At 49.3% G+C, this 16377-nt stretch overlaps 1 protein-coding gene across 3 annotated transcripts in view; it reads left to right on the forward strand.

Moving 5' to 3' along the window:
* Sez6l (seizure related 6 homolog like) overlaps positions 1–14358 on the forward strand; it is a 193870-nt gene extending 179512 nt beyond the window's left edge. Inside the window, exons 13-17 of one of the 3 annotated variants that reach the window (XM_008849016.1) lie at positions 2537–2731; positions 4395–4427; positions 6425–6539; positions 7891–7993; positions 11336–14358. In XM_008849016.1, the coding sequence (XP_008847238.1) occupies positions 2537–2731; positions 4395–4427; positions 6425–6539; positions 7891–7993; positions 11336–11365 (476 nt within the window). In that variant the 3' untranslated portion in view covers positions 11366–14358. The remainder of the gene's footprint in view (positions 1–2536; positions 2732–4394; positions 4428–6424; positions 6540–7890; positions 7994–11335) is intronic. The other 2 variants (XM_017802178.1, XM_017802179.1) reach the window with 2 other exon arrangements.
* The last annotated feature ends 2019 nt before the right edge of the window (positions 14359–16377 follow it).

A 16377-nucleotide genomic window follows, 5' to 3' on the forward strand; every position in this document is an offset into this window, starting at 1 on the left:
TTGGCCCCTGCTCAGCCTGCTTTCTTATGCAACACAGGCCCACCTGCCCAGGGGTGGCACCACCCACAGTGGGCTGGGCCCTCCCACATCACTCATCAAGAAGATGCCCTTCAGACATGGCCACAGGCCAGTCCAATAGAGGCAATTTCCTGATTGAGGCTCCCTCAACCCAGGTGTGTCAAGTTGACACTAAAGCTATCCAGCACACCACTGTTCCTAGAAAGCTCAGTGAGGTCTTCAGGACTGAAGGAGTGGCTTCCCTGACACCAAGCTAATGAGATCACAAGCCACAAGAGATGTCAGGAGACTGGGCGAGCAGAACTGGACGGAATGGGGGAGGAGTCGGCAGCCGCACTGGGGGGCGGGGGGGATCTGAGGCAGTTCCTTCTTGCGCTTGTGTGGGCACATGAAAACTAAATGGGATCAACCTGAGAGCCAGAGAGCCCCTAGACTCAATCTCAGCTTGGCCACTTCCTCCTCCTGGAACATGACAAATGAGTTGCCTGGGCCTAGGTTTCCTTGTCTGGGAAACAGTGAGCAGGTAACAGTGGATGGCGCCTCCTGTAAGGCCTATCTCCACCAGCTGGTGGCTGAGCACCCATGGCAGGTGACATAATGGTTCTAGGCCTTGTTTGCCTCAGAAAGGGAAGAAGTGGGTGGGATCTGTGTCTGGGGACATTGGCATCAAAAGAAGATCTCTGAGCCAGCTGTGATGGTCCATGCCTGTAACCCCATAAAGCTGACACAAAAGACGATTTTGAGTTCAAGGCCAGGCTGGGCTACATAGTAGCAAGACCCTATCTCAAAAAAATAAAGCTGTTATTACTTTCATATAAAACTTCAAGCAGTGTTTGATACACAGGAAAAAATCAGCTGTTTTTGTCTTGATAGTCCTAACTAGATTGGAAGTTATCTACAATTCTGTCATCTAGCCAAAAATAAATGTTCAAATATTTCAGACATAAGGTAATTATGTGACAAATTATGTGACTTGGCTGGATTTGGAATCACCTAAGAGACACACTTCTAGGCGTGTCTGTGAGAGTGTAAAGGTTAAAGGAGGAGGGAAGACCCACCCTGAATGTGGGTGGCACCACACCCTGGGCTGGGGTCCCAGACTGAATAAACAGGAAAGAGGAGAAAGTGAGCTGGGTTCCAGCTGCAGGTCTCTGCCTTCCACCTCCCTGATGCCACCCTTCCCACCATGATGCGTGTTGGCCACATTCACAGAGAACAGGGCTCCAGCTAGGAGCTGCGTTCTGCTGTGTGTGCTTCTCGTGGGGTCAGGGTTGGCTCTGTTTTATTTATTCCCCTCTGTATCCTGCACTGGTTGCTTTTCTCACTGACAAGAAGCCATTTAAGGAAGGAACAGTGTTCTGGCTTGCAGCTGAGGGGGTCATTCCAGCATGGTAGGAAGGCCTGCTGGCAGGAGCTGGAGGCCAGCTGGTCACACCACATCTGTACTCAGAAAGCAATGTGAATGGGAAATGGGGCCTGGTTATAAAACCTCAGGGCTCACCTCCACCTTCTAAAGGTTCCAGAAACTTCCCAAACAGCACCACCAGCCAGGGACCAAGTGTTCAAATATGTGAGCATTCAAACCATAACACTCCTGCCACACAGTAACTGCTCAGGGTATGTTTGTTGACTGAAGAACTGAGAACTTCCTATGAACCAAATATTGTACTAGGCACTGGGATCTTAACTAAGGCGGCAAACTTTGTATTGTGAGGATTTTGTCACAATTTTAAATCTCTTAAATGTTTTAGGATTTGTGGTGCTGCCTGGAGAAGCATGTTTGTGGCTTTCTCATCTGTAATGCTGGGCTGCAAATGGTCAGCTCTCTCTCCAAAAGCCATACTGGCATCTGCAGTAGCAAATGTCAGCCACGAGGGGGCAGTGTGGACCTATCAGTCCCCGCCATTTACAGCCTTTCTATCTCCCAAGACCTGAGCTTGGGAGTTTGGCGCCACAGACTCCCTTTAGCAAGAGATCCGTACTGATTCTTCAACATTACACAGAGTGCACGGTGCTGGTGGGAGGCATCAGGGAAGGACTGGAGGAAGGGAAAGCACAGACCACTGCAAGAGAGGACCTGGACACACCAGACTGCTGGTTAGGCAAAACTTGAGAAGTGATCAGACAACACAGTCCATCATTCACTGAACGCCAACCACATGTCCAGAATGTTCTACACACTTTACACCCTTTATCTTCCTTAATCTGTCAGTCTGTAAGACAGGCACTAGAACTCCCATTTTGCTAAGGAGGAAACTGAAGATCAGACAGGTTGTGCTACTTTCTGAAGGTTACACAGTAATGGAAGAATTGAGATTTTTAACCCAGATTCCACAGCCCCATTTATTCTGTGGTGCCCACATGTCGTCTATACCCAGAGATGGGAGAGAGAAATGGGAATCTGAGGGATGGGAAACTTGGGTGCGAGCTGGAGCCATGGAGCAGGGGGATGCTGAAGGGTGGACTAGGTCACCCAGAGACTGGTGCCATCTCAGAGCCACATCTGGCTTCCTTTCAGCGGAGGAGTCCCTGGCATGTGACAACCCAGGGCTGCCTGAGAATGGGTACCAAATCCTGTACAAGCGACTGTACCTCCCGGGAGAGTCCCTCACCTTCATGTGCTATGAGGGCTTCGAGCTCATGGGCGAAGTGACCATCCGCTGCATCCTGGGACAGCCGTCCCACTGGAGTGGGCCCCTGCCTGTCTGTAAAGGTATGGTGCCTTTGGAGCCAGAGGTGGGTCTGACTCCAAGAGACGCTAAGCCTGCTCTGAGGGTGGGCTTGGGGATTCCACAAAAGCCGAAATCCAATGGGTGCCTGTCTCTGTTTCCTTTCCTTTGTTTGTCTGTTTATTGTTTTGTTGTTGTTGTTGTGTTATTGTTGTTTTGAGATAGAGTTAAGGCTGGCCTTGAACTCCCAACCCTCCTGCCTCTACCTCCCAAGTGCTGGGATTATGGGTGTTAAACACCATATCTGTTCTTGGGCTCTTTTTCTGTTGCTATAACAAAATATCTGAGACCAGGCAGTTTATAAAGAATAGAAGATTGTTTGACCCAGGATGCTGGAGGCCAGAGAGTCCAGAGCACAAACTGCCCTGCAGAGACCTCGTACTTTGTGCCATCAACTTGATGGGGCCATCCCATGGCAGGACAGAGAGAGCATGGCAACTCAGGGTTCTCCTTTTATAAAATCACTTAGGCCACCATGGGGGCTACATACTCATGACCTCTTCTAACCCTAGTTGGCCCCCCAAGCCCCTTCTGAATACCATCCACCTACAAACCTGGGGACTAAGTTTCTAACCTGTGAATTTAGGAGCTGCATTCAGGGGACAGCAGCTAGCCACCTTAGCTGGGGCTGCTGCCACCACTTGATGGTGACTTTAAGCAGTCAAGTCTCCAATAAGGATATCTTGGATCTACCAGACCATGAACCCAGAGTGATCTTGTGTTGCCTCGCCTCTGGCAGGCAGTTTCTCCACTTAAGCCCTTCACTTCTGGGCTTTGCATCCCAGAAGTGGCAACATCCTGATCAGGACAGTTCTGTGCTCGGCCAGCGATGACTTTGGTGATAAAGCATGGGATGCCGTCTCTGGCACCTGAGCACAGGTTTTAGGGGATATAAAGATTCATGAAGACAATTTTACACAGAATGCTGAGCCTGATCATCAAATATGGAAAACAAATGCAATCAGAAGGTTTATACATGTACATTTCAAAGCAAGAGAGTTCCACCTCAAGCTAGAGTCTGCGTCAAGGTGTTGAGCCACACCAGAGCCTCATCCTATTTGAAGACAGTATGAAAGACCAATGAAAAGATCACATAGTTACAGGGGTGCGTGGTGCCACACATCTATCACCCCAGCAGTCAGGAGACTGAGGCAGGAGGGTTGCAAGTTCAAGGCCAGCACACAAGAGCCTGTCTACAGAAATAATTATATAATCCAAGTGTGGTGATACGCACCTTTAATCCCAGCACTCAATAGGCAGAGGCAGGCGGATGTCTGAGTTCCAGGCAAGTTTAGTCTACATGGTGAGTTCCAGAGAAGTTTAGTCTACGTAGTGAGTTCCAGGCCAGCTGATCTATAGGGAAACCCTGTCTCAAAAAACACAAAAACAAGAAAAAAAAGATTCTTATTTTATATAGGACTATTATATATGTTCTAAATATAGCTAAGAGTCGCAGTGAAAGAAACTCAGGCAGTCCTCCTGGAAATGCCTCGTGCACCTCTTAGAAGCTGTGTGTCACTTGGAGGCCAGAGGTAGCACCCTCACACAGAGCCCTGAGCTTTCTCATGGACATCCTTCACCCTCTCCTTAGGCAAACAGTGAATTCATTCCCTTGACATTGACCCTGTTTCATGGTTTCTCTTCCAGTTAATCAAGACAGCTTCGAACACGCGTTGGAAGGTGAGTCCCATTTCATGTGGAACAACTCAGATATACCCAAACAGAGCCTTTGCCAGCTTGCTTAGCTTTCCTTGGGGTCCTTAAAAATAGCCACCTGTAATCCCAGCACTCAGGAGGCAGAGGTGGATGGATCTCTGTGAGTTCAAGGCCAGCCTGGTCCACATACTGAGCTCCAAGCCAGCTGGGGCTACAGGGAGACCCTGTCTCAAAATAAAATAAAATAAAATAAAATAAAATATAAAAAAACACTAATTGATCCTCCCTGATTACTGCTGAGAATAACTTCCAAGCAAATGGAACTGGCTTTGTTCCTTAGGTTCCTAAGCAGAACCTGAAGTCATTTGAAGTTCATGAAGGACATGATGGTGGTGATAGGGTTGGGGGTCTGGGAAACCTCAGCAAGCTTTGGGGAAATGAAATGGCCTTTCATCTGGGCTTGGCATCCTGTGGGATTCAGAAGGGGAAAGCAGCACCCGGGTCTCAGCCTTCCTCCTACCTCTGCTCCCCACCCAGCCCCTCCGCTCCTTCCCGCTGTGCTGGCTGCCTACTTACTGTGGCTGATTCATCTGAAAAATATGATAAAAACTATTCAGGATTTTCTCTATTTTTTTTTTTGGTCTTTTTAAGACAGGGTCTCCCTGGCCTGGATTCACTATGGAGACCAGGCTGGCCTCGAACTCACAGAGATCCACCTGCCTCTGCCTCCTGAGTGCTGGGATTAAAGGCGTACACCACCCTGCCTGGCTTCTTTATTTTTGAGGTTCCTTCCCTTCCTGTCTGTTTTAGTTACTTTTCTGGTTGCTGTAATCAAGTGTCTGATGAAGACACCTGAAGGAAGGAAGGGTTAGCGTGGGCTCACAGCTCCAGGTGTGGTTCATCATTGAGGCAAGCGTGTGAGGCAGCTGATTTCACATCACATATGTGTTTGGAAGAGAGACAGATGCATGCCAGGGCTCAGCTTGCTTTCTCCTTTTTATTCAGTCTGAGACCACAGCCCATGGAGATGGTATCACCCACATTCAGGGCGGGTATTCCCTCCCCAGTTAAGCCTTTCTAGAAACACCCTCACAGACATGCCCAGGGGTATAGTCTGGCATTCTGACTATGCCAAGCTGACTGAGTACTGGGCTATGTGAATTACACAGACCCAGCTGCTGTTCTTGTAACCGACAACACTCAGAGCAGAGGTCAAAGATAAGTGTAGGGGAACCTTGGGTCAGCTGTTCAAATTGGGAAGTGGTGCCCCATGGGGTCCCCCTCCCCAGGTTCCATGGCTGCCTCTGGATGCTGCACGGGGTTACTTGATCAGGGGGACAAACAAGACATGAGGTTTGGCTGTACTGGATATCAGCACTGAGTGAGTTTTCAGCCCTGTAGGCAGCAGCTAATGGGTTATAGATGGAGGGGCAGAGCTTTGTGAGCTGTGACCCTGAGAGCAGAAGAGGAGGCCAAGTTTCTAAAAGCAGTGGGGGAGGGAAGCCACCTCCAGCTCTGCTGGAAAAATGTCCCTGCCCACACAGTTTCAGCCATCGGCCTTGCACAGCCACATGTACTAGGGGCAGAGGGAGACTGTCAACAGTAGATAAATCTGTGCCACCCCAAGCCACTCCTGGGGAGGAATCCATTTCCAAGCTCTGGAAGGGTCCCAGTTGGGTGCAGCTGCTCCTGGAAGTGGCCAGAGGGCAAGGCAGTGTCATTCTAGAACTTTCCAAGTCTCCCCCTGAATCAGATATTAACCAGATTTTTGCCCCTCCCCAGCCTGCCAATGGGTGTAGCATGATCAGGATTCAAACATTCTCAGCCTCCATCTGACCACCCCAGCCAATGGTGCCTCTGGGGTCCTTGTGCAGGCCAACAGTCTCTGCCCCTCTAAGATGGCTCTCCAGTGTCTAAGGCTTTGGGTATCAGCTCTGTAGAATTGGAGGCTGGGCCCTCACCTGAGAGCCAGGTCCCCGTGGGCATGGCACTTCTGGGAAACTCACGGCTTGTGTGCTCAGCAGCAGAAGCCGCAGCAGAGTCCTCGCTGGAAGGTGGGAACATGGCACTGGCCATCTTCATTCCAGTCCTCCTCATCTCCTTGCTACTGGGAGGAGCCTACATCTATATCACGAGGTAAGCAGAGTGGACCAGGCTGTGAGGTGAACCAGGCTTCGGGAGCTGGTTCTCCACCTGGTGCTTGGACATAGTCACCTCATATGATGTGAGATGCTGTGGTCCAGCTCCTCTCCAGGATGAGACCATACCTTGGAACCTCCCAATTCCTCCCACCAGGGAGGAGGCCAGAGCCTGATCCTGACACCAGGGAGCTGGTAGCTTCTTGATCTGGAACACTGCATGCTGACGAGCACACCAACGTAGGCATTCCATAGTTCACCTGGTCCCTCAGTTATTCAGCAAACACATAGTGATGTGGGATGGCTATTGAGTATGCTCCTGGGCTCTGAAAGTCACAGCACTTGCCCTGGATGAGGGAGGACTCAGAGCCATGGCTAGAACAGTCACGGGTGTGACTCAGGTACAGAGCCTTGCACCAGGCAGGCTCTGGGCTCTGGGATCTTCATAGTGAACAAAACAGGATCCAATGAGGGAAGAGAGCCAATCTCCAAAACACAGAGGAAAAGCAAATGGTCCATTAGGTGATAAACAGTTAGATAAAGAAATCTGGGAAGAGGGGAAAGGTTCAGGAACAGAGGGAGCAGTTATAGGTTTGGGAGGAGTTCAGAGAAGAGTACGACTCTTTTTGTTTTGTTTTGTTTTGTTTTTGAGGCAGGGTCTCCCTGTAGCCCCAGCTGGCCTGGAACTTACTATATAGACCAGGCTGGCCTCGATCTCACAGGGATCCACCTGCCTCTGCCCCCTGAGTGCTGGGATTAGAGGCATGTACTACCATGCTCTGTAAGAAACATCCTTTGAGCAGACTAGAGAGAGTGGTCATGAGTGAACTAGGAGGCCAGCAGGCAGAGAGAGGCATATGCAATGCCCTGAGGCCTGGGCTACATAGCCGTCACCGCAGTGGTCCAGAGTGCATGGTCACGTGGGAGGTTAGGGAGTAAGCAGACACAAAATACAGTGAGCTAAGCTGGGCACAGTGGAGGAAAGGGAGGGTGTGGTCATGGGGACCTCCTTTAGGCGGTCAGGAGGCTACTCTGAGGCAACTACACAGGCCGGCACTCCGGAAGTGCACACTGTCTTCATCACTCTTCGTATAACAGACTTGAAATACCTCCCGGCTAAAGTGGGTGCCACTTTCTTCCCAGGGGAGGGAAAAGGAGGTGACACGGCTGGCTTGCTGTAGCCCAGGCTGGGTGATGAACGGCAGGCACTAGCCCTCACTGACTTTCCCATGCTCGAGGCTGTGTCCACACACCCCATGTCCTTCACGGAGACGTTGCAGCACAGAAGTGTCGCTGAGTCTCCTCTGGTTGGAGAGAAGCAGCTCAGGCTCTGACTGTCTCTCCCGCAGGTGTCGGTACTACTCCAGCCTCCGCCTGCCCCTCATGTACTCCCACCCCTACAGCCAGATCACCGTGGAAACCGAATTCGACAACCCCATCTACGAGACCGGGGTGAGTGGGTCCCACTACTCTCCCATGGGGGACTCCCATTTGCTCATGAGGCCACAGGCAGAAGGAACACGGAGGGCCCTGCTTTATCCCAGCCAAACCCCCTTCTCTGTCCTCCAGTGACGAGCTCATGATGAGTCCGTTAGGCTGGTCACTGGTCAGAGAACACCCACAGGAAAAGGGGCTGAACCCAAAATCCTTGAGAAAAGTGGCAGGCTGGGGGCCATTGAGGAGTAGTCACGATGTCTTGCCAAACCTCGCCTGTTCAGACACCATTTCTGTAACGGCAGGCTGAACTGGGGCAGTGAACCCCAGGCTGAACCTACAGACAAACCCCATTATAGACAGAGTGTAGTCTGAGAGCTGCGTGCTCAGTGCCATGAGCACCTGCGATCACACAATGAACCGGGGTAGGCCAGGTCACTCATTCCCTGTGACCCCTCAGTGCCATCAAGATTCAAGTTAAATATCTAATCCCTAAAAGATTTTAGGGTTACCTCTTCAGGGGGTGGAAAATTAAGAGTAGCAAAAAGCCCTATTAAAAAAAAAAAGAAGAGTATACAAAGTTGTTCAGGAAAAAGCGATGGGGAGATAGGGGAGTTGGACGGGAGGGAGCAGATTTGATCAAAAAAAAAGATCCAAGTTAAATTCAAGCTGTGGGAGACATTGGCAGCCTGGCAGGGCTTGCATTTCAATCGTTTCTTATGTAAGTAGAAGGCATTCCATAGTAACAATGAACAGCGCTGTTAAGGTGAGAGTTCTGTGTCCTTTTCAAGTGCCTCACTCTAGACACACTGCAAACTCAGCAGCCTCCCAACTAACTGGAGAGCAATGTATCTTTCAGCTCCCGTAGAATGTTTGTTTTTTTGTTTGTTTTGAGACAGAGTCTCCCTGTAGCTCCAGATGGAATTCACTATGTAGACCAGGCTGGCTTCAATCTCAGAGGCCTTTGCCTCTCGAGTGCTGGAATTAAAGGTGTGCACCACCGTGCCCTGCATCCCATAGAGTCATAACGCAGCACCAGGCACTGCATCCATGGCTGCAGACACCCATCCTGCCTCCACCAAGCGCACCGCCTTGCTAAGCAGACAGACCTCAACAGTGGGGGGGGGGGGTGGACGGACCACATGCCAGGCATGTGACCCTCAGGCTACACCCTGTGATTCATGAAGACTTTGAGGTTCAGGAAAAAGGATTTAGGCAAGATTGTACCCAGCCAAGGGCAGGAAGCAAGCTCACCCTGCTGCCCTGAGCCCTCCTGCCCTCCCACCCCTCTGAGCCTCAATCTAGCATGCCTGTGAACCTCATGGTTATGGTTAATTATCACTTTGAAGGACTTTGAAAAGGGTTCTAGAACTGCATGGGGAGGGGCTCAAGGAGGTCAAGAAGTTTGAGGAAGAATTAATGAAGCTGAATTGTAGATGTGGGTGGAACTTACATGGTAGCTGTAGAAAATGCCACTCGGGAGGGCAAAGATGCTGGGGTCTCTGTGAGGACCTGGCAGGCTGGCTGCGACTGTGAAACCTTCACCTTTAAGTCCATGGTGCCATGATGCACACTCGTCTCCCGGTGTTTGGAGCCAAGCAAAATCATCCCTGTCCGTGTTGACTTTCTCCCACCACTTCCCTCCTTTGACCTCGTGTGAATCATCTGTGGATATGAGACAGCAGCCTGTTTCTGGGCTCACACCCCACAGCCCCAGCTGCAGGTGCACCAAGGCTTGGCCAGCAACAGAGCCACACAACCCTGGCCCCCGTGGTTGCTCATGGCACTCCACTTGTGGCAGGTTGTAGGGCCAATGGCCCTGGGTCTTCAGGCCATTTTTAAGAGGCCAACTGTCTCCCATTCTGTGGGGAGAAGCTCACACACAAGTCTGCCACCAAGTCGGAGCCACAGCCTGTGTAGCATGTCACAGAAGTGACATTCTGGCATTTTGTAGATAGAATTGAGTCACAGGTCCTCCCACCCTCACACAGTGTCCCAGACACACAGCTGAGGCAGGAGGACACCCACTGAAACTGCCAGGCCTTTGTCTCCACACAATGATCTGGACAGAGACATGTGGATGATAACAAGAAAGAAGACAGTTTATTAAAAGAGGAACAAGTTCAGAAATGGCCTTCCCTGATTACTCTATTGCTGTGATAAAAACACCAGACAAAATTAACTTGAGGAGGAAAGGGTTTATTTCATCTTACACTTCTAGAAAACAGTCCAACGCTGAGGGAAGTCGGGCGGGAACTCAAGGCAGGAACCTGGAGCAGGACCTGAAGCAGCACCCATGGAGGAAAGCCGCTTACTGCTTCCTTCTCCTGCCTTGCTCAGCTATCTTTCTTACACAGCTCAGCCCCCCCTTGCCCTGGGATGACACTACCCACAGTGGCCTGGGCCCTTCTACAGCAAGTAATAATTAAGAAAATGCCCCATAAATATGGCTACAGGCCAGTTTGATGGAGGAAATGACTCAATTAAGGTTCCCTCTTTGCAGATGACTCTAATTTGTGTCAAAAAAAAAAAAAACTAGCACAATGGGTCAGAGGATAGAGCCAGGTCAGCCTCCAAAAGAGATGGATCCAGTGGCCCTAGGACCTTTTGTGGGTTGTTTGCATGCTGTGCACGCCCTGTGCAGGCTATTTGTTCCCTGTATCCAGCAGTTGGGAGGGTTTTCAATCCTCTTGCCCTTGGCTTCTTTCAATCTTGACACCTCTGGCACCTCCCTCTCCACCCTAGTCTCCAACCTACCAAGGCAGGAACATCAGAAGGTGGGGACTACCTTGGATTCTCCCACAGCATCTCCATCTATCAGGAAGCATTGATGTGATGGAGTTGATGTGTTGGCCTCACAGGAAGAGACAGCAGCATTCCAAGGTTATTCTAGATGTCTCTGGGCAAGGTAGAGCACATGTTACCATGCATGCTGTGTAGCTTGCTTTCAGCTTGTAGGAAAGGATGAGGCTAGAGGAAAGAGCTGTTCAGAGGGTAATTAGTGCAAACCGTAGGTAGAGCAGGTCCCTGGAGTTCTGACAATGCTTAGCAGTAACACTTTCCTTCCCTGTCAGTCCTGAGGCAGAGGAAGAGGGTGGTATCAGCAGGGTGGAAAGTCAGGCTGCCTGGTTGTTGGCTCTGCTCCCCTGTCCTTTACACCCCTGTGGAGCATGCCCTGCTCACAGAACCCAGAAGATACCCTGAGCATGTGTTGGGTACCACTTCCTTCTATAAAGCAGAGCAGAATGCTGTGCAGAAGCACACAGCCGAGGGGCAGAGACAAAAGGTGTGACATTAGGAAGCACTGGTGGTCAGCCTACCACCCGGGGCTTAAAGTATCTGTGCTGCTCTCTCCTGCAGGAAACCAGAGAGTACGAAGTTTCTATCTAAAAGAGCCACGATTGTGAAGGGGACTTATAGACATGAACTCAGTCAGGACTGTCTGGAAACATCCATCAGAGACCGTGTGACATTGGGCTGCAGCCCCAGCGTGGCCACCATCCTTCCTCTAGACTTTTGATTAAAAGATTCATTGTTTTCTGCACTGTATTTATTATATTTAAAAATGAAACTGGTGAGTTTGGTGTGTTGTGGCTGCAGCCAAGTTCAAGTGACAGTCTCCATTCCCAAGGCAGGTGGAAGATTTGCAAAGTGGCGAGCGGGTCAGACAGCAAACGGGAGGTCAAGTTTCATCATCAGTGCCAAGCCGGGGCTGTGCCACCCCGAATTGTCGTCAGTGCCCCCACCATGGTGTTCTTGACACATATGGACCCCCCAAGTTTGGGTTGCCTGCGTTTCTTGCAAGGTTCCTTTGGGGTGGAATTATGTTTTATTTTTTTCCTCCCAAACAAACTCTGTCCAGTTTTACAAGCTTCCAAAGGTCTTGGCCTGTCTTCCTTCTCCCTCGTGCCTTCACAAGGCAACAAAGGTTTCCCTCAGCATTTCCTGACCTCAAGGGACACTGGCAAAGTAAGAAAAGGGTTGCTTTCTAAAAAGTGGAAAAATAACAAAATTGTCAGAGATGAGGTGCCAGAGTTCCAGGGACAAAGGAGGAGGGTTGAGTCTTTCCCTTGACACATGTTCAAAGAGGTGGGTTATCCTAGAAATGCCAGAGTCCATCACTTTGTTTGGCAGGGCCACCCTGAGGCCAAGGCATACATCCACAGGTAGCTTAGACCACAAGTTGGAAGAGTTGGCTGGGGAGGGAGGGACACCATGCCCTGAAAGCCAGGGACCAGCCCTGATTATCACCCAGGGGTCTAGAATGTCTCAGCCTTTGACCTATGTGAGATTAATGCATTGCCTCTCTGAAAGACATTACCCCAGGACCTCCTTTCTCTTCCTAGGCAGGGAAGGTGAAAAAAAAAAAAAAAAAAAAAAAAAAAAACAGCTTCCCTGCCTCTCTGATGCTTTGGTGGCAGGAGATGAGAACACCCAGGCAGATGCAACAAGAGCATCACAGGAGGCCAAGGCCCAAGGTCCCATCTGCACCTGCTTGAAGACAAGAGCATTTGTTTCCAGATAACAGAAAGTCCTAGCCTCTGTCTGCTTATACTTTATCAGGCTCTTTCTGCCCCAACCCAGTGACACTCTGGAAGATTCTTTTCTAAGTACAGTAGTATAGAAAGGTGCAGGGGTTAGATGAGGGAAGGAACAGCAGATCGCATGAGGATCCTGTGAGGTTGACCATGTGGAGGTCAGCAGTTCAGGTATGGAGCACTGAATCTTGAGACCCCCCCCCCAACTTGGCATCCTCCTGGATTGTCTGGAATCATGTTAAATCTGCTAGTTTTCAGAGAAGAGAAAGAGAGCCCTTTCCAGCTGCCAGGCGTATAGAAAGCAGCTGAGAGTTGGGATGTCATAGTTGTGGAAGCATCTGGACTAGAGAGAAGAGGCTTCACGCATGTGTGCCCCTCCTGCAGGAGCTAAGGTTTCATCCTAGGAAGGGGCTGAGGCGGGACTCATCTACCAGAAAATAGCCCTGTGTGTGTACCAGACTGGGGAACTGGGGAGAGTCAGAGGCTGCCAGACACCAGCCCACCCATCCACAGAGGACTCAAGGGATTAACTGCCTAGGCTCCAGGGAGCAGTGACCCTTTGGAAACAGAGCTATGAACAATGTGGCCTGCTTCTGAAGGCAGTTTCTTTTCTAACAAGAAGCCTGAGTCACCTGCTGGGAACTCTGTTAATGATGACTGAAGTTAGTCTGTATCACAGCTTGGTGAAAACTAAGCACTTGCCTTTTGTAAAGACTGATGATGTTCAAGGTCTTTCTTCTAACCCTGCTCCCTAAAATTGCCCAGGTCACTGCCCAGGTCTTCTGGGCTGTTGAGGGGAACAGAAAGGTATCAATCTGTGTTTTCAGGAGACCAGTGTCTTAGCTCTCTTTGTAGTAAGCCCCATAACCACATTTTAAAATTTCATTCTAGCCTAGAGGTGGATGATGCAAGCTCACAATGTACAGTGATTTCAAAGACAGGTTGGTGTCTATTTTTTTTAATTCCTGAATGTGTATTTGTAACATGTAAAAATTTGAAAAATGGTATAGTCGGCGCCAGGTGTGCACAAGGCATTTCCACAGTCCTTCTGTGTCTGTTTTTTACAAGACGGAAATTTGAACCCTGAGGGATTAAATATTTTTGAACAGGATTCACCCATAAGCAAGTGGAGCATAGATGATGCCCTCTCACAAACCACTCACTGCTCTAATGTCGTTGGGAAACACATTTACGCAGCATAGGCTTCCAGGAACATGCGCAGTGCTGATACTTCATGCTGATTGGCACGGGCTGCATCTGACGACCCTGCACTTTCAACACGCACGTGCTCAGCCCTTCTGCTTTGAGCTCAACTGTCCCCTTTTCTTAATTTTCTTTTCGGTAGAATTACTTAGCCAACATCAGTATTCTGACCTGTCTGATGGTCATCTTTCTTTAAGTCTATCCAAGTGTTTCTACCCTGATCCTTTGAAGAACAAACTTAGGAACCTCAGGAGATGGCTTTGAAAACCACACACACACACACACACACACACACACACACACACACATGCACACAGCCCAGGAGAAAGATCAGCAGTCCCAAAGCCAGGAGGGTGGCATTGAGGGGACTTTGGCAGACATGGGGAGCTTCAAGCTGAGACACAAGCCTTAGGCAAAGATTCCTCCTCCTTCTGGTAAGCCCAGAGGCATGACCTTCTTTTGTCCTTGATGAGACCAGGGGGAGCCTCCAGGTCTTAAGCATCACTCAGCACCCCCAAAGGTAGGCTTCTTTGATATTTTCGTTTTCATTTTATCATCAAGCAGAATATAAAACTTTATAAGCCAGAAAATGAAACCATTTTCCACTTTGTATATATCAATGCTAATAAAACGAATGGAAAAGATGGCAGCTGCCCAGTTTGTTCCCAAGGTGCCAGGGTGACACCAAGGGCAGTGTTTCCAGTTTCTGAGGACTGGGGTGGGGTGGCAACTGCTGATACTTCGAATGCCAAGGCAGGACTCCCCACTTTGCAATGGCCCTGGGAATGACAGAACAAGTCAAGTCTCAGAGGACTACTACCAACAGAGCCAGCGGCCCAGTCTTAGGCTGCCACAGAAAAGCACTATAGCCTGGTGGCTTAAACAACAGAGATCTACTTCTCAAAGTTGTGGAGGCTTCCATGTCCAAGGTCAAGGTGCCAGCCTATTCAGTTCCTGATAAGGACTCTAGTCATAACTTGAATATGGTCTTTTTTCAAATAGGGTGTCCACATAGCTGAGGAAGATGAAGGGGGGGATGGAGGGACAGAGGAAGAGATGTGGGATGGTGATGATCTCAAGAACGTCCACCCCAGCAGACCCCAAGGCTCAGGAGTGACATTCTTCCTAGATGCCCCCAGGAAGGGAATGGCATCACCTCCTTGACTCTGTGTACCGCCTAGCCCACAGGAGCCACATCCCCTCCTTTCAAAACACAGGATAAAGCTGTTTTGCTTCTGGGCAGTAAATGTGGAATCAAATTTTAATAAGCAAGGGCCTGGAAGATGGCTCAATGGATAAAGGCGCTTGCTGCTAAGATTGCTGACCTGAGTTTGATCCCTGGAACCCACATAGTAGAAGGAGTTCCTGCAAGTTATCCTCTGATCTCCACATGCACACTGTGGCATATGTGCACACACACATAACACATATGGACACAAGTTTAAATCTTCAATTTTATTTTTTTTTATTTAAAAGACCAAAAATTTCAAAGCAGTCTATTGAAGATAAACCTTTTTATTTCTGGTGATAATGTATTGGAATAATATATAATCTTAAACCGTGTTTTCAAAAGAAGGTTCTGGATCATTTCTAAGGAAGAAAGAAGGGAAGCAAAGGGGGAGGGGAGGGGAAGGAGGGGAACATCCCTAAAATCCAGCGCTTCGGAGGCTGAGCCAGGATTGTAAGTTCAAGGCTAACCTGGGCCACAGAGTGAGACTTTGTCTTAAAAAACCAAACCAAACAAAAAGTTCTCAAAGATTAGAAAGTTTTCAATTCCTACAGCTGACTCCAATAGACTTCCTCAATAAAGATGAATAAAGAAATATGTTCGATCCTACCTTAGCAATTTCTGTGTGCTTGTTGGCTGGTTTGATGTTTCTTGAAACAGGGTCTCAACAATGAACCACAATGAGCCCAGCCTCAGACAGTGGGCTATGTGGTTGGTTTCATTCACAATAATCCTGTTACCTGTTTTCCCAGTTTGTCTCAGTACTTGGCTTGATCCTCAGGTCACTAGTCTCCACAGATATCAGCTTGAATAGATGCCGGTGGGGGCCAGGCATGGTGGCACTGGCCTTTAATCCCAGCACTCAGGGAAGCAGAGGTCAACAGAATCTGCGAGTTCAAGAGTTCGAGGCCAACCTGGTCTACACAGTGAATTCCAGACCAGCCAGGGTTACATAGTGAGATCCTATTGAGAGGTTGCGGGGAGGATAGGAAAACCTGGGTCTCAGAGAGATCCAAAGCTCCTCCACCTATCCCAGCCCCTCTTCAGCAAGCACAAAATATAAGTGCTCACAAAGCCAGCACTTGGCTGTGGAGAGCAGGTGTCAAACATGTATATCTGCAATAGTTTGAAAAGAAAACGGCTTGCTGGACAGGATGACTCATAGGGAAGGTGAGAAGGCCATTTTCAAAGTTCTACCAACTTTTCAGATTATGTGCCCTACAAGTTCTATCCTAAGTCTCTCTCTCTCTCTCTCTCTCTCTCTCTCTCTCTCTCTCTCTCTCTCTCCCTCTCTCTCTCTCCCCTCTCTCTCTCTCTGCACACATATGCATGCATATGTGTTCATGTGTATATATGTGCATGTAGAAACCAAAGGACAACCTTAGGGCTCTTCCTCAAACCACTGCCCATCCTCTCTGAGGCAGGCCTCTTGG

The sequence above is a fragment of the Nannospalax galili genome, unplaced genomic scaffold (genome assembly GCF_000622305.1).
Source record: "Nannospalax galili isolate Female #2095 unplaced genomic scaffold, S.galili_v1.0 scaffold1945, whole genome shotgun sequence".
Lineage (NCBI taxonomy): Eukaryota > Metazoa > Chordata > Mammalia > Rodentia > Spalacidae > Nannospalax > Nannospalax galili.